Source organism: Astatotilapia calliptera, chromosome 9 (assembly GCF_964374335.1).
Source record: "Astatotilapia calliptera chromosome 9, fAstCal68.1, whole genome shotgun sequence".
Lineage (NCBI taxonomy): Eukaryota > Metazoa > Chordata > Actinopteri > Cichliformes > Cichlidae > Astatotilapia > Astatotilapia calliptera.
This window is the reverse complement of record NC_137430.1, coordinates 13,815,888-13,834,254: the sequence shown is the minus strand read 5'-3', so window position 1 is coordinate 13,834,254 and position 18,367 is coordinate 13,815,888. Positions and strand designations below refer to the sequence as shown.

The 18,367-nt window shown below is 41.0% G+C and overlaps 1 protein-coding gene across 1 annotated transcript in view; it reads right to left on the bottom strand.

Moving 5' to 3' along the window:
• bmp6 (bone morphogenetic protein 6) overlaps nt 1-18,367 on the bottom strand; it is a 45,496-nt gene that overhangs the window by 15,201 nt on the left and 11,928 nt on the right. The window contains exon 2 of the mRNA XM_026179318.2: nt 3,239-3,431. Within this exon, the coding sequence (XP_026035103.1) occupies nt 3,239-3,431 (193 nt within the window). The remainder of the gene's footprint in view (nt 1-3,238; nt 3,432-18,367) is intronic.

Sequence of the window (18,367 nt, the reverse complement as noted above, 5' to 3'; positions counted from 1 at the left end):
TGGGATACTGTATTCTACTCTAGCGTAGATCTGACCTTAAAGTCTACATCTCTGAGGGACTACGAACAGGAAGGAATTAAAAGTATGATATCAGGCTACATGCATGTTAATATCATTTACAAAAAAATAACAAAAAGTGAGTTCATCGAATCAGGCTTCAAATGTGTCAAAAGAGGAGGGAGGTAAAAAATAGTGACAGCAGAGGAGATGTAAGGAAAAGACAGAGTGTGAATGATAAGAGGCCTCTGTCCTCCCACCGTCCCATTACAGCAGTAATAACACTGCGGCGGTCCTGTCAGACACTCCTCCACGAGACACATCAAAGCCTCGCAATCATCCAGGTGTTCAGAGAATGTCCCTGCAGTCATGCTTCAGCAGCCTCTCTTTATTGCTCATTAATGAGTGTTTCTGACGGCTTCCGTATGAGCACCTACACCCTGTTTTCCTACAAGCATTTGGTACTCCACCCTCCTGCTGAGTTTGCACATTTGTCCCAGGTGCACTTGTGTTTCTGCATCATTGTCACGTAACGCTCGCGTGACAGAGAACAGCAGGGAGTCGGTGAGAGAGACACCTGCTGTCTACTGTACGAATGTGTTATTGACTGGCTGCTTTAAATGAACTGGAATAATAAGGTCAAGAGTCAAAGTCGTGTTTCTTTGTACCATAAATCCCCTTTATGAGTCTTGTCAGTGACTTGTTAAAATTGTTATCCAAGGTAGGAAAGTGTGACTCGCAGCTGGCCTGGTTATTTCACATGCTTTCGTCTTTGAAACTGGTGCAATGGCATATTTGTAAGACCTTAAAAACGATACGCGAGTCAGACATCTGGAGGAAAAGACAGAGATTGTAAGGACTAACTCTCCTGAGCGGGTACAGGACAGTCTTTGTCTTTACTCAACACAAAGTCAGGACGGCCACCTTTTTTTTTTGCATTGTAATCTGTCGCATTCCTCAGCCGGGTGTCAGGCTAATTAAGCGCTCTATCATTACAGCTCGGAGTCAGAGCACGAGTCAGGTTTTATGGGAAGGAGGAGCACGAGAAAGTTAACGGGCTTCCCGCTGATTATGAAGGGACGGTTTTGCAAAACGGGGAAAAAACAGTAATGTTTTTTCTCATGTATGTGACAATACCTCAGATGACATCTGCACTGATTAGATCGAATAATGTAAAACTGCAGTTACAAGGCGTTATTATGCATGCAGTTTATTTTCTCCATCTGATAACAAGAAGAGAAAGCGAGAGCACAAACCAGCCGCTGTAGGGACAAAGGAGAAAATAAATGTACTGTGTGTGAATCCTCTGACAGACTGAATTGGTTTTATTTAACACAAAAGAATTAATCAAGTGTAACAGTTTGTCATTCATCAATGGCTTTTTAAGGAGAGAGTTCCTTCGGCGTGTATTCACTGATAGACTAAATATATCGAGCTATGTAAGGCTAAAAACAGATATCAGACATTCTCTCCATGTTTGTGCTGGTCGACGGCGGGCGGGCTTGATAAAACACAAATGTCATTCAGAAACTCTGTTTATCTAGCCCTGCAGTCTTAATGTACAGTAAATGTTTAGCATGCATTAGCCGTGCTTTTTCTGGTGAGGATTTTGAAGTTGTGCTATTTCTGTAATGCTTGATTTTACATGATAAACACAGCAGCTGCCAAAAGTATGTGCAACGCACGGGGAGAAGGAAAGACGTTTTTACACCTCGATATCCAGAAAATGTGAATGTGAATGCTTTTGGAGCCTACAGGAACCTACCTGCAGGGCCATCGACGTGCACGTGTTTCACAGCTAAGAGCTGCTGAAACCCAAATAATTAAAGGAAAGTTTAGTAGCTCAGTCCCAATACATTGTTGCACAAAAGCCTTGAGCTGAACCTCATTTCTTAATATTTTGCTGCGCATCGAGTTAGTGAAACATGCAAACAAACATGGAAATACAGTATCCAGTTAGCTTGTACAACAACAGAGTTTGTACAATTCGATCTTGAAAGTCAGAATTTGGTATGAACTTCTTTATTCTTCAACAGCCTGAATTCTCCACGGCAGCTTCCTCGTCATTGCTTTAAGTAGTCTTCAGGAATGGTTCTCCAGGCATCTTCAAGGACATTCAAACTCTTCTTTGGATGTTGGCTGACTTTTGTTCTGTTCTCTGCCGAGATGTCAGATGCTTTCCAATAGCATTGCGTGGTGGATTAAAGTCTGATGGTATTTTTCTGCATTCGTAATTACATCAACTTTGACAAGATCTCCAACACCACTGGCTAAGTTGCAGCTCCAAACCATGACACAGCCTCCACCCTGTTTTTCAGACGGTTGTAGACACTCACTTTTGTACCTCTCTCCTGGGCTTCCTCACATACTGATAATTTGGCTTCTTCACTCCATCAGACATGTTGTCACTGATTTTCAGTCCAGTTCTTGCATACTTTGGCATACAAAACCATTTTCTTTCTGTTTCCCTTCCTTAAGAATGGCTTCTTAACAACTGAGACTATTTCTGATAAGGCTTCAGATCCTGTCTCATGTCTTTTCTGGATTTTTTTTCCCCGTTTCTCAAGGACATGAGGTTCAGATACTGTTCATCTGCTGTAGATTTCCGCAAATGTTTCTAAGGACACACTGCACACCATGCTGAGATATGCCAAGTTTTTAGCTAATGGCTCTTTGGAAATGACCTTGTTTGTGCAAAAACACTATTTTATGTCTGTCACACTGTGTTATCTTCAGTATTTTTCATAAATTCAACTACTATTTGTGCTCCACAGATTTGGTAATAATCAAATATTCTCAGCTTCAGCCAGAGAGGTGGAGGTGAGTAATTTTATGACCCCCAAATCAAACCCACACATAAGTTACAGATATCTGCTCTGCTGTGATCTCACTGTAAGTGAGACGGATGTAAAGTGCTCGAGCCAAGATCGTGCACATTTAGCACAGATAAAAAAAATCATACAACTGAAAACCAGTAAATGATTATTATTTATTCAAGTACATTTTAAGAAATGTGAATAAAAGAGTATGCAAGAAAACCAAAACTCCCATATTTAAGATATAGTGTGGTATGCACAATTCTGAGACTATTAACTTATTACTTCTTTTTGTTTTTCCCAAGTTAGTATAAAAATACTTTTATAGTTTTGCACAAACACAGATGAGACAATCAAGAGAAAATCTAACAGTGAATCGGACTTCAGCATAGACGTTGGAAACTCTGTAAAAGTTTATATGCTACCTGTCAGGGTGCTCCTTGACCACCTGGTAGACTTTCAGCAGGAAGGTGTCGTTGCGGAAAGCACGACTCACGCACTCCTTGTAGAGGCGAAACTCGGCGGCGGTGATGGCCTCGCCCTCTGGGATCTGCGAGAGGTTGAACTTGAACTCCTTGTGGTGACGCCTGTGCGGTGAGAGCTCCCTGTCGTACTCCACTGTGGGTTAGAAACACATACGCATGCTTTTAGGACCATAGCTCACACAAGGCGAGATATAAACCAGGGTGAGGAAAAAAGCTATTAACGTAAAGCTAAATGAAGCTAATGTTCATCAGAAAAAATGGCAGGTTGATTTGTGCTCCTACGGATCAAATGGTAATCATGTCTTTTGGCCCATATGCTCTCTTTCCAGCAGCTTGATTCAAGCTCATGATCCATTTAACACAAATAGGATCAAATTATAGATCCGCAAACAGGGTTTCATCGTAAATCCGCAGTAGTGAATGATGAGTGGATATCCTTTTCAGACACGCCTTTAAAGTATGTCAAACATGTGATTTATACATAAACTCTAATAGGGTTCTTGGCTTCCACTTGCTATAAATAAATCCCTGTTATCATCAGTTCACAGCAAAAGGCCAAAAGCAGCAAACTTAGAGTCACTCTGCGACCACTTCTGACAGCGTGAAATGACGAAAACCAACAAAATTCTCTCCCTCCTATGTTTTAAGTGCAATATGCACCATAATGATAATGTGCTCTCCGGGGAATCGTTTCCGTCTCTGCTGGAGGTTTCTCTCCCACAGCGAAGGACCCGGAGAGTCGACAGACACGGGGAGTAAGATGGGGACAGGAATAAAGAGGACAATTAGAAGGCTGTGTATAGAAATACCCAGGCCAACACTAACAGTAGATGTTATACTCATCAACGCGCTATTCTTACCCCATCACACTTTAAATACTCTCGTACACCCCACAGGCATGCTCACACACACGCTCTCTCATCATCTGCAGTTACCGCTCAGTGCAGCGAGGTTCAGCAGACTTTTCACCCCCACCGACTGAGCGCAGACCAACTTGGTACCACAGTCAGACGTATACTACCACCTCAGTTTTTCACCCACTGTGAGATCGAACACAGGCCACGTTTTCACACGACTTAGATCCATCCTCTGCCTTGATCCGTGGCCAGTCTCACGCTCCAGTTTGAACTGGTCTCACTCCCAAACTGACCCACATGTGCAGCAAACGCCTCCAGAGAAACACAGCCACCACATCTAACCCGCTGTTGGAATACAGTAAACATGGAGGGGGCTGCAATGAGCCTTTATGCTCTCATTTATACATTTATGTGCAGCTGAAGGCAGAAAATTTATAAACATGACAATGAGGATGAGAGGGGAGATAAAAAGAGTAATTATGGCTTTTTGCTGAGCAATGGCTGTATTCAGTTGTGTGTGGGCGTGTGATGTAAATAGCTTCATTCCTGCAAAATTTCAGGATGTGCACTTTTGTCACCGCCAGCCTGAAGGACTCTTTGGAAGGACAAATGATTTGTTCATTGTTCAGACAAATCAGAAGTTTACAAACACAAACCTGATGCTCCAAACCAGCAAACTGCAAAAACCACAAAAGCTTTTATGGAGGTTCTCACAGTTGATGATCAGTTAATGCATTTGAGTGCATCGATTCGCAGCACCTGGCTGCTACTTACTCTTTTAATTCCTGTGGAAGCAGGACCGCATCGAATCCTGTGAAAACTGCCTTTTTAACTGGATCATACCAAAGCTAAAGTACCAAAGTTTAACTTATTAAACTTAGTTATTGAGACTGTACAAAACAGGGGGAACACCAAAGGAGCAACACAGAAGTCAGCACACACTGACTAACACCTCTATGAGGAAATGTTACTGAAATATATCAAATCAAAGGTAAAGGATAATACACTTGGTATAAATGAAGTATTTAACAATTAAGTAAATTACATTTGACTAGATTACATTCAATGTAACATTTTAAAATTCAATAAAATAACATGAAAAATTACTTAAAGTCAGCATTTAAGGCATAAATATTTATAGGAGTGCTGAATAAAAGTTAATTTTATTAATTATAACATAGAAACATGTTTCCCAAAGACTTTAATTTAATCTGATCAAACGTTTGCCCTTTAAACCAGGGCTTTTCCCAAGTTTTGGCTTCAGGGACTCCTTATAGACCAGCAGTCCCCAACCTTTTTTGCACCACAGACCGGTTTATGTTTGACAGTATTTTCACGGACCGACCTTTTACTTCCTAGGACCTGGAGTCCACGTATGTGGACATCACATTTTGGGTTTTCTAGACCAAAATACTTAATTTTTCTCTACTAGGGCCTGATATCCACTTACGAGGACATTATATTGCCGCTGTTCTATCAAAATTTAAAACCAATGTCCTCATATGTGGATGTCATTTGTCTCAGAAACAAAAAAAACCCTGAAAACCATAAATTTCACACCCGAGCCTCAACTCTCGCGGACCGGTACCGGTCCATAGCCCGGGGGTTGGGGGACCGCTGTTACAGAGGACAACATTTTCCAAGGACTTCCTCATAAACCTGATTCTGATTTATTTTCTTTGGTCTTAGCGTCCTTGAAGACGTGGATCTAAATATTTCTTTATGATCACCAGCTACCGAGTTAATATGCCAAACTACACAGTGACAGCAGGATAACCGACTAAAGATGACATGGGAGGGACTAAAGGACAAAGTATGCCTCCCTTATTGAAATATGTGGTCACTGGTCACAGCATGAATCAGTCAGTTAGATTTTATTTAAACAGAGTCAAAGATTAATTTTGCATACTTTTACAGTCCAAATCTTAGGTAAGAAAGTTACAGTTTTGTACCTGAGCCAGACTTGTTAAAACCTTCTGGTAATTTTTATGATGTGGGGATCCACCCAGAAATGGACCGATGACACATTTTCCTCGAGTCATAGCAGAAGAGAAACTGTGTTGATGTGAGAACACTGGAACTAATCAGACTCTCCCAGAAGTGCCAGCTCCACCTTGTACCTACACCCTGCAAGGTCAAAGCTCCCCTCATCTCTGGACATTTTCAACTTTTACATGAATGTTGAATTTGAGTGAGCAAAAGGAGGACCACGAAGGAAGACGTATCTTTCTGGCTTCACAAAAAAAAAAAAAGCAAGCTGATGTGACTTAAATCAAAAGATTATAATAAAACGAAGCATCTCAGTTTACGTCTGTGCGAGGTCTGCCGATCTGTACTTCAAACACTCTCCACTGGAGCAAAGGAAACCACCTATGGAGAACAAGCTGTTATTCACATCAGCGTCACTGCGACTTTTATCAGATGTGACAGTGACCATTTCATCATCTTATTCCAGAAGCTGCCCACACACACACACACACACACACACACACACACACACACACACACACACACACACACACACACACACACACACACACACGTTATGTGTGATAACAGGTCTGCTCTTGTGTTCAAGGGTGGATAGATCAGAAAAGCGTTTGTGTCTGGACGCCTTAAACAGAGGTCATGCACCCTAAATGACTTTACAACGCTCGCTTCAACACCCCTGAGCTTGAATACAAATCGCTTGAAATGTGATATTCCCCGTTTAACTGTTTTTTGCTTGAAAGCTCTCTGATAGACTGTAGGTTGGTGAGAAGGTCAGGAGGAGTTTAATGTGGTGACTGTTTATTATATTTCCTGAAATAAATGGTAAATGTATAAAATAAAACAGCAGGAGCTCAAACAAAGGATTAAAAGCATGTGGAAGACAGCCCTAGTCTAACTGCGCTCAAAGCCAAATTATCTCATGGACGGCTGAACTACAGCCCTTAAAGGTGTAATCATAAAAGTGAACCTACATTTGCATATTTGGTATTTATTTATAACATGTAAAAAGACAGCTTAAGGCTACTGGTTAAATCAGCTGGCATTTAAATTATTGTGCCCATGTTAACGCAGGTTTGCTGCTAACTATGGGCAGTTGTGAGAAATTTCCCAGATCTTTATTTACGCTTAACAGTTTTTCCACCAGGCTGCTGCCTTCTTTCAAACACAGAGACACAAAATCATTTCATCAGCATAGCCATGGTGCTCCAACAAGCAGCTTTAGGGAAGCACTAAGACTGTTAGCCATAGACTGTATAGAATAGATGGACATAGGCCTTTGGAATTCCAGCTATTCCAGCCATCGTGGTGTTTTGTAAAGATGTGTTGAACCTGACTGGAAACTACATTCTTCTATCTCAGCTAACTGTCAATCACAAGCTAACTGGGACAATCTCTTAGAAAATGAACATAATTCTCCACAGATCCACACAGAGCTCGCACTCTCCAGGTGTTTGACTGAGGTAATAAATGAAGTTAGCAGTAGAGTCATTTTCTCATAACCTTACTTGAAAAAAATGACCTTCATTTGGAATCCAGCACAGCTACCTTTCAGATGGCTACTTCCATCTTTTACATACAGTCTATGGCAATACTAAGCAGTTTCCTGGAGTTCAACTGTAAACTTCTTTGCGTTTCCTGGAAACTCCCAACAAAATTTACTACGATCACACAGGAGAAGTCTCGATCATTCCAGGCAAAGAAAAAAAACAGTTTTTGCTAAGGTGGAAAAAACCCTTATGCACCATTTTCAGAAGGCTCTGATGAAATTCACAGTTTTCACATTTATTTTCATCACTTCCAAACAGAATCTCGAGGCGCTCCTCAGCTCGCTCAGCCTCATAATGAGCCTGCTCAAATCAATCACATTGCTAATTTCAGAGAGGGGACTCGCTTTAAACAGCGTCTTTATGAAGACAAGCAATTAAAGGCATGAAATATGGAGACAGACTCAGCCTCACGTCTCAGCACAGCCCTTTGCAAAGCAGCCTGGGAGCCACAGTGTTAGCAGCTAAGTAGCATTCCAGCTGCTTCTCCACCTTCTCAGCTTGAAATTCGATTGAAATCCACTGAGCTTTCGCATCTAAAATCAAAGGGAAGCCTTCACACAAGCAGCATAACCTTTGCGCTAATCCACCATGACGAGGCTTTGAGACAGGAACACACAGAAAGGAAAAGGGATTTGGATTTGGGTGATTCACAGAGGAATTTATTCGAAGTGGTTCTAAAGATGGGAAAAGAGTTATAATTACAATATTCATAGTGAGGCATGGGTGTGTGACCTCGCTGTGTTTTCATTCCATCGCTTATCACCAGTTCTTGAGAAAATCAACACAAACATAAAGTGACAAAGTTTCTCTTTCATTCTTGCACAGAGGAAATTAAGGCTAACCAGAAAGCCTGACAATCCCGGGGAATTTCGCCGATGATTCACCAAAACACTGCAGGGAATTCATCTGTTACAAGAAGGGCAAAAAGAGCAGTAAGAGTGAGCAAGGGGAGAAGAGAGGAACAAATGATGACTGCTAGGCAGAAAAAGACTGAAACAATTAATGTTTGAGAGGAAACGAAAGAAGGCAGAGAAACTGAGAAAACAAGGAAAAGAAACAGGAAGAGGCTATAAAAGAGAGGCGAGTGGATTTAGGATCATTTTAAGGAAGAAACGTTTGTGAACAACAAATTAAATTGGATACGGTGAACAAAAAAAGTGATCTATAATGACACGATGACATGGAGAGAGACGTCGATAAGATTATGTGAGGATGGGGAAAGATAGACTCGGCTGTAGGAGAGAGGAATACGTAGAGACCAAAGGGACAAAGATAAGACAGGGAAGAGGAAAGAGACGGTCCGAGGTGATATGAGAAAAGAAGCGAGAGAGACAGTGACAGAAGGAGAGTGAGTTGGACGATTTGCAGATTCACTTGGACACTCTGGCGGGAGCTGTTCTCTCATTTCCACCTGCGCAACATCTGGCGCTGCTCTCCCAGCTCCTACTGCTGTATGTATTACAGCAACCCACACACATAAACACACACAGCACCACAACTTCACGATTCTGGGGATCTCTTACTTCCACACGCAGCCGTGTGGTCCACAAACACAGTCTACACTTGAAAACTATTATTAGCATATATCTAATAAATTGTTATGTAATGGCTTTGTGACTATGACTTGTCTGAAATGGCTAATAAATCAAGTTACATCAGAAATGCTTTCTTACATAAGATACCTTTCATTACATAATTTTGCTCCAAATTGCATAAAAACTCAGATTAACAGCTGTTGAATCAGGCTTCCAAGTCAAATTTGGAAAGCAAAAGTTCATCCCTTGAAAAAACAGACCAAAGAAGTCTGCCGTTCATGCGAGACTGACTCCTTATCCCGACAGACCGACTTTTTATAAACCAAGGCGTGCATCCCTTTAAGAAGCAAAGGAGGAAAAAGAGGAAAAGGTGTCGAAAGAAATTCTAGCAAGAGAAAGTTTGAGCCAGATGCTGATCGTGCAGGGAGACAGCCGGGGTGCACGAGTGGACAAACAGGCGAATAAATGACGAGAAAATCTGAATCTGACAATGACTGATGATCACAAAGATTTTAAAAAAACCAAAAAGATTCATCTGCCAAGAAAGTGATCGTTTGCGGACTTACACCACATTTGAAGGCGTGAGGGAGAGCAGCAGGAGAAGAAAGTATAAACAAGGAGAAGGAAATCTACTGCATGAGCAGAGGGACGACGGCAAACTAAGAACTAAAAGAAATGGGACCCATACCATGGACGCACCAACTGTTAAACCACGGATCTGTTTTTTAGCCCTTCAGCTAATTTTTTGAACATTTACCTCGGGCAAAATGGATGCGACACATCAGATAAATATCAGCCAGCATCGACGGGTAATTATCATCTTATATGCCGATATCGGTCAAAAAGGATCAATATCGGCAGATGCAAAATCGATATTTGTCTGCGATAACGATACATGCCTAATTTACAGTATAAACACTGACTGAAGAACTGCACTGTTCTTCAACATAAGGAAACAAAAATAGGGACTGTCCAGTTTGTGGTCAGCGGTCACACTCTAAATGCCACGTAGCAAATCCCTCTGAAGGACAGCTGGTTGACGGCCGCCTCTATCACATCCCTCCAACATCCTTCTACACGTCCTCCAACCACCGAGCAAGACAGCCACCACCTTCTCTCTCTACTCTGCTATTATCCTCAAAGTTATCGAGCACGTAAGGAGTTCTTATTCACAATATTTAAGGAAGACATCCTGAATCAAAACTGCATCGTCAGTTTTTCCATGTTGTAGCCTTGCATGCTATAACCCGTCCTACAATATTACTGAGAGCAGAGCACCTGTGACCCAGATAATCTAGTCTTTAGGGATCTTTTATTAAGGCTCTCACTGAGATTTTACCATGTTGATGACAGGCAGAGAAATTTGGTTCGTTGTGCCAATTTAAACATTTTTATTTCTTATCCTCACAGTTTCAAACATTTGAGACCCTTTGTGTGAGCGATTTTACCCTCAGTCCTATGATGTTTTCTGTCACAGCTCCATTCATGCAAGACTGCTTAATTTTTTTCTGAGCAGCAGCCACACAGGGCCTTACGCAGACTAATAACACGTCCAATTTTCCTTCATTTCCCAGTTTAGCTAACATCAGCTGCTTATAGCAGACCTTTAAGTGTTTCTTTTCTACTGCTTGCATCCATCTGTATATTTAACTTTTCATGAAAAGCCTGTTCCATAATGCACATGTGTAAAAAAAAAAAAAAAACAACCCAGTTACTTTGAGTCTTCATCCCATAAGGAAATAACCAATGCTGTCATTTGGTAGTCCTGTTTCAGGTACCAGACGATGCTTGCCTTTTTCCTCTCATGGAAGAGAACCCCCTTGTTAAACCTTGTTAAACTAAGCTGGGCACAAACATCCAGAAGGGTGTGTAAAACATGACAAAACTAGAGTAAATCGTTGTAAAAATAAACAAAAAAAGCCTTTTTAATCTACTATTTTCTATTAGCTACAAAGTATCTGAGTGAAATAGAGACTGAAGTACAGATAGAGTGAATAAGGAGGATTAAAAAGTGTGGACATTTTCACAAACACCCTTCAAAATGACCCTTTAAATTTTTGCACACCAAGAACCTGTCAACATTGTTAAAGACTCCGGACAGCTAAACCAATAAAAAATGATCTGGATGTGCAAGGCATGAGAAGAATCCATCTGTGTTTATGTAATTACAGCCCATAATCTGTCTGGTTTTTCTCTCAGACTTGATGGTTTCTGAGGACACATCAGATATGTCCATGCCTTCTATTTATCATTAATTTCTCCCAGCTCTCATCTAATTAAAGCTTTGGCCTGTCAGATTGACTTTTTCGGGAAACGTTTCTCTTCGGCGATTGCCACTATTTCATTCAGAAAGAAAACATCTCATTAAGTGGAAATCTTTATGCTGTAAACACCAGTCTTTTTGAAGAGGCTGAAGCCAGATTTTATGCCTCAAACTCTTTAACCTTTGGCACCGGTGCAGTGTGGAAAGATAAAACATTGAGACATCTGTTGACTTTGGTACAGCAGAAGAATACTGGCAGCTTTCAGGACATTTACACACACTGAAGCAGCATGAGTGGCCTGAGGTGTTACCATTATGCTTGGCTGCCACCAGGAGCTGTTTTTGCATTCTGCTGAGTAGTTTGGCTCTTTGTAGTCGGGCAGCTGGCAGCGCAGCTTTTGGGGTTGAGGTATGGATGAAGGGGTCCGCCGGGAGACATCATCAGCTTTGAGCAAGGGCATGTGTATATGTCTTTGGAGACTCATCCTGTGTTCTGATCTTCCCCTCTGACCCTGCATCAAAGCCGACACGCTGAGCGCCACAGGACCAGCCAAGGGCCACTGGCAAGAGCGCCAGTTTATATCCAATGCATGTAAGCACAACACCTAGACCTTTAAAAAATGGCTCACACACATCCAGGCAAGATAATTATATGTGCATAGGCACTGAGATATACACAGATCCATGGATGCATTAAAAATATTATGATAAAAGGTCTTTTAATTTAATTGAATCTGGCCAATTATGCTGTTGTGACATCAATGGCTTTCCCACTTGGGGAGAGAGACCGCACTTGGACGAAACTGCCTTTAGGGCTTTCTGCCAGAAGGCTTTTCTAACACATGGTCAAAGCTGTGAAAGGGTCTATTTTAATCCAAACCTCGACCTTTTCCAAAAACCTGACCAAACCTGTGGTTGAAACCAAACAAATAATAAAAATTCAAAAAATAACAATAAGTCCACAAAGTCTGAAAATAAGAACTCGACATTTGCTTTTGGTTTGACAAGGGACAAGAAGCCCACTCTTAAAAGCCCTGTGTTTCGACCGTTCATTCACCACAGGCTCACCAACACTTGGACCCTGCTGTGAGCACTTCTCACTTTAGTATTTTTCCAGTCGTCTGCACCAAACAGCAGTCCTATGACATCACAAAAACACCACTGGTCAGGAACAACAGCCTTGAAGCGGCATTAATGTGTCGCAGTAACAACACTAACATGTAATATCAGATATCCCCCACCCACCCACGCAGTGGCCGAAGTCAACAGTGCGCGAATTCAGGGCCAGGCAGCAGCATTCATCCATAGCGAGGGTATGAGGCAGTGAGTCCAGCCCATTTGCAGACAGTCAAGCCCCATTAACAAACTGAGAACAGCAGCCAACAGCTCTACCCTGTGTGTCCAACAGAAATCAGTAAAGTGATTTTCACACATTAGTCTTTACTGATTACTGTTAAGTGTTGCTGACAGATGGGTGAAGACAGCCAGGGCATGCATTTAGTGCTGGAGTGGCCCAGGCACATATGAAACTATTGAGAATAGGTTTGAGTAAGAATCTACACGTCTTAAGGGATTTTTTTAAGTAACGATATGTTTCAGCTGTGAGTCTTAGAAGAAAATAATACCAAACAGAACTCAGAAGAGAATTGTGCTACTTAGCATATCAAAGCTTTACAATTATTGACTATCTATTGTCTTGGCTGCCTTTAAGACTGAGTTTAGTCACCTTTCTCACTCACTATGTGTTAACAGACCTCTCTGCATTGAATCATACTTGTTATTAATCTCTGGATCTCTTCCACAGGATGGCTTTTGACCTGTCTTTCTTCTCTCTCCCCAACCGGTCGCAGCAGATTGCCGCCCCTCCCTGAGCCTGGCTCTGCTGGAGGTTTCTTCCTGTTTAAAGGGAGTTTTTCCTTCCCACTGTCGCCAAAGTGCTTGCTCATATGATTGTTGAGTTTTCTGTGTATATATTATTGTAGGGTCTGCCTCAGAATATAAAGCACCTGTTGTTGTGATTTGGTTGTGTAAAAATACAACTGAATTCAATTGAACTTTAAGAATCTGAAGTTGAACTCTTTCCCTGTTAAAGACAATATCTGACGACCTCCCCTGTACCTTCAATAGTGAGTTTTGACACCTGACTATAAATCAATAAAGATGTGATTTGATGACCATTAGAATATTAATGGTAGCGGCAAGGGTAAACAGAGGCCACCCCTTACAAACTTCTAATGCAAACCAAGTCCTTTTGTTCTATAAGCAGCCCTGAAATATCACAGAAACTGTTCAGTTCAGAAAAAAGCTTGAGGCTTACTCCTAGTAGACTTTTAGTGGGTAAAGGGTAAGAGTTAGGGTTAAAAGTTTGAAAAGTTAGGCAGGTGGGCTTCACTGTCAGCTAATTTAAATCACTAAAGTGGACTTCTCGATTGTGTTTGTGGTGCGGTACCTTTTGGATCATTTTTAATGTATAATCTGACAAATAAAATGGTTTGTTGTTTGGGCGACAATTTTAACAGAAAAAGAAGTCTGTGGTTAAGTCTTTTGATGAAATAAATATTAAATATACAGTCTATGTACAGCTATAGTTAAACTATTCCTGATTTCTGGTCTGCACCATACACAGCACAAAAGACAGATTTAATGTAATTTTATTTATATAGTACCAAATCACAGCACGAGTCACCTCAAGCACTTTTTATCATAAAGTAAAGATCATATAGGAATCGAAAGATGAAGCTTCCAGGTCTGAAAGGTGCCTTAAATGCATGTCTTTTTAATAGCCACCAGGGGGCGATACTTGCAGTTGCAAAAAGACGTGCAGTCCTATGGAAGTCTAGGGGAAAACAACACTCTGACGTGATCTCTGCAAACACTTTCCAATGAGTTTGTGGGCTCAGTCACTCATTTTTGGTCGGACTGAGTAAAATACTGAGTATATTTTTGTAAATTATGGTCATTTCAGGATATCGTCATTAGCTAAAGCCTTGAGACTGACAAGAGGTTAGCCAGTGAATATGCCGTTTCACAGTTAGATCAAACATGGAGATGATGGAAATACTCATCCTGATGCTTCAGCAAAGGACTTTGCAAACCAGTGGGTGACATCACAATAGATACAGACATATTTTACATTGCATATGATCTGCACAGTCACTACTTGTCACTAACAGACTAGTTCTTAGTTGGTGGTAAAAGTGAAAACACTAACTGCCTTAAACAATGATAGGACACATCCACTGATTTAGAATGGCAAAGCACACACTGTAGAAATAATACAGCACTTCCAGAGAGAGCTAGCTATTGCATATACACAGGCGCACATTCATCAGTGGCCTTGATATCGAGCCTTCTCCCCTTCCATTACCTCCCACAGGTTACAGTACATAATGATCTCACTGGACAGACATCCCCAGGAACAAAGGCCCCATTTGAACCATATAATCACATTTTTCTACAGCCATCATCTTCCACATAATCCCTGAAAAACCATTTGGGTTTTTCTAAAGACCCATCCAAAACCATGACACGTAATGTCAGGCATACTGTCCCAGGACACGCACAAACACATACACACACAAACTCACACTTATCCACCGAGTATCTGATTTCTGCTCCCACTATCCCAAAGCTCCATCACCACTGTGCTGCATTCCATACAAGATGATAAAATGAAGACTGGATACACATCTATCTTTTGTCGTTTTGAGATTTTTTAAATACGTGTGGGTTTGCATGTGTGTGTGTGGGTGTGTGTGTGTCCCTAACCCTGAGGGTAGAAGGATAATTTGCTGTAATTGCTCTTCTGCTGGGGCTTTGCTAACAGATAGATATCCGAGGTATGGCTGTTGAACTGAGCAGTATCAGTATTTTCCATCAATGTACTGACAGCTGAGTGGTAGCAGTCTCAAAACTCAGCTCTCTGTGGAGACTCCAGATGTCCTCCAGGAGCTGGATATGTCATACCTGTGTGTCAGTAGGAGATTTTCTTCCATCCCTTCAAGCACAATTTGTCAGGATTAAGATGCGAACCCACTAGCACGGATGTAGGGTTCATTAAAACCACAAGGTTATGTGATTATCTGTGTTTCTCTCTGTAGTTCTTTTCAACAGCACTTTACGGTTCTACAAGTTAATGTATGTTAATTTAAAGGAAAGTATAGTCTACTATCAAGGTAAAGTGATATAGATTAGGGAAAAGAAGGTAATAGTTAGCCAAAAGACAAATTAGAAAAACCAATATGAGGCAACTCAGACTGCAATGCAGCCGAGCATAAAGCAGCAGAAGTTTACAGGTTATGCTGATGGCATGTTAACACGGCTGGTTTCATGTATAAATGTGCACCCTAAGCACTGTTCTGTAAAAGTCTTACTTGGTTGGTCACTCTAACATTTACGGATCTCTTTTAACAGCTCAGCATGACAGACTGACTTTCATTTGAACTCAGACTAATCTGATGAAAGTCTTAAAGCCAGTTCTTTATGGAAAATAAATACTAACCAGATGTTTTTCTGCACACAGGACAAAGTCTGAAAAAGTCCATCAACAATGCAACATCACCGGATTCAAAACATATTGTTTGTGTCGGTGTAGTCTCTGGAGGTGCACGGTAGCATCTCCAAAATCACCAAATGCTTTTCTTTTCCCCTGTTCATTTTCTTCCATAATTTCATATCCATCACAAATAAACAATATATAAAGACAAGGTCTGTGGCAGATTAAGGGAACTAATGATTGTAATCAGAGGTTTCACAAAATTATTGCTTCCAGCTGTTTCCAGAAGTCTTTCTCCTTACTTTATTACACACCTGCAGAATACTTCCATTGATATTTCCAAATCAAAGGAGTGTTTACGCAAGAGACACAAAACCATCCATCCATCCTCTTCCACTTATCCAATTCAGGTTCACAGGAATCCTGGAGCTTATCCCAGCTCCCATAGTTCAAGAAGTGGAGTACACCATGAACAGGTCACCAGCCTGTCGCAGTGACACAAAACTATAGCTAAATTTCTTACAATAAATTCCCCCTAAAGTTGAGACCAGACCGATCAGGACCAAACAGCTTACTAACAGTACTCTATTTCAGACATGTGAGCTCCCACACAGAGTTAAAGGTTATACGTTTTGTTTTGTGTCTGATATCTTTACTAAAGTTTCCTTCCTTAATTACATACAGCTCGTAATATCTCATATTATCTAAGCAATTATTGAAATACAACCACCAATTTAACAAAACCCAATGCAGTTTAAGCACGGTAACCTGTTCACTTACCATAGCTCACTTCTTCAGCCTTATCTGAATGAAACATTACACACATCCCCTACCTAAAAGAGTTGTGTACCTTAAACTGCTTTTACTTCTATTGCCATCTGCTCAGTGTAGCAAGATGTTGATGCAGCTAAATCGTGCTTAAGTCACCCTGACACCAACTAGAACTTAGTACTACAAGTACATCTACACTACAAATACCATGAATGAGCACATTTGTTAGCAAGTTAGCAAAAAAGTATGTGGTGGTGGATAAATAACAACCATGCAAAAGGACATTAAACAGTGAATCTCTCGTGTTCCTGAATAATCCCAGTTCATAAAATCAAATAGAACATATAATAACACAAACTGCTACATGGTGTAGTGGTGGTTAGCACTGTTGCATCCCAGCAGGAAGGTCCTGGGTTCAAACCCACCATCTGCCCGGGGCTTTTCTGTGTGGAGTTTGCATATTCTCTCTGCATCCTTGATGGGGTTAGGTTGATTGGTGATTCTAATAATAGGTGTGAATGGTTGTCTGTCTCTATGTGCTCGCCTTCTTGCTCTATGGGACCCTGAGTTGGATGAGCGGATGGAGAACAGAGTGCTATAGTCTCACATATTTATACATCTGGAAAGTGTCACATCACAGTTTTGCAGTCAAAACCTTTAAGAATCACTTTTTAAAAATCGGGATATTATTTCAGCTTACGCTGACCATTACGGATTGGAATCATGATTGAATTTATGAGAACAAGGCGAGGTTTGCGAGCATTGCTTAGAGATAATCAGATACGCCACATTTAAAAAAAAAAAGACTGCTTGCAAATTCCAGGGAAATCTGCAATTTGCTAAAGCTCTTGCATATAAAGAAAACTTGGACTGAAAATATGACGTTTTTAAAGCTAAGGAAAAGGGACCTCACAGGATTTACAAGACAAATATGTGTGTGTGTGCGTGTGTGTTTGTGTGTAACAAAGAAGCCTTGGGATTTCATGCACACACATTCACCCCTTACAACCACATCTATAATCTTGAAACAGCATTGGTGTCAATTTGAATACTTGAAATGGCTACAAACAATTGCCAAAATTAATGGCCAGTTACAGTTTCCCCTAAAGTCTGTAAAAACAAGTGTTCTTCTCACTGGACACCAATTCAGGCCAATGAGCTGTCAGCAAAAGACAGTGTAACATCTTTTTTACATTTATAAGGAAATTCCATCAAATCAGGACAGAAATGAGCTGGAAAATAAACCCCGCCGATTTCCCCCCCACTTTATAGGATGTTAATAAAAAATGTAATTCTATACTAACGCAGCTGTCACAACAGCCTCTGGTCAGGCTAATGGCGGCCTACACTTCAGTTCAACTGTGATCAGCGGTCTTCACACAAGGTTACGTCCTGTGGTTGGAGGAGCCGGATGCCTCGCTGGAAGTAGGACGCACAAACTGAAGTCGCCTTAACTTTGACATCCATCAGTTCAACCACGTTTAACGTGAGGTTTATAACCGTAAGCCGTAAGGCAGGCCTTTCAAAAACAAGAATTTTCTCCCTTTATTTTGGATTAATCAAGTCATTTCATTTCGACACAAACATGAGAACAAACTCAACCAAACAT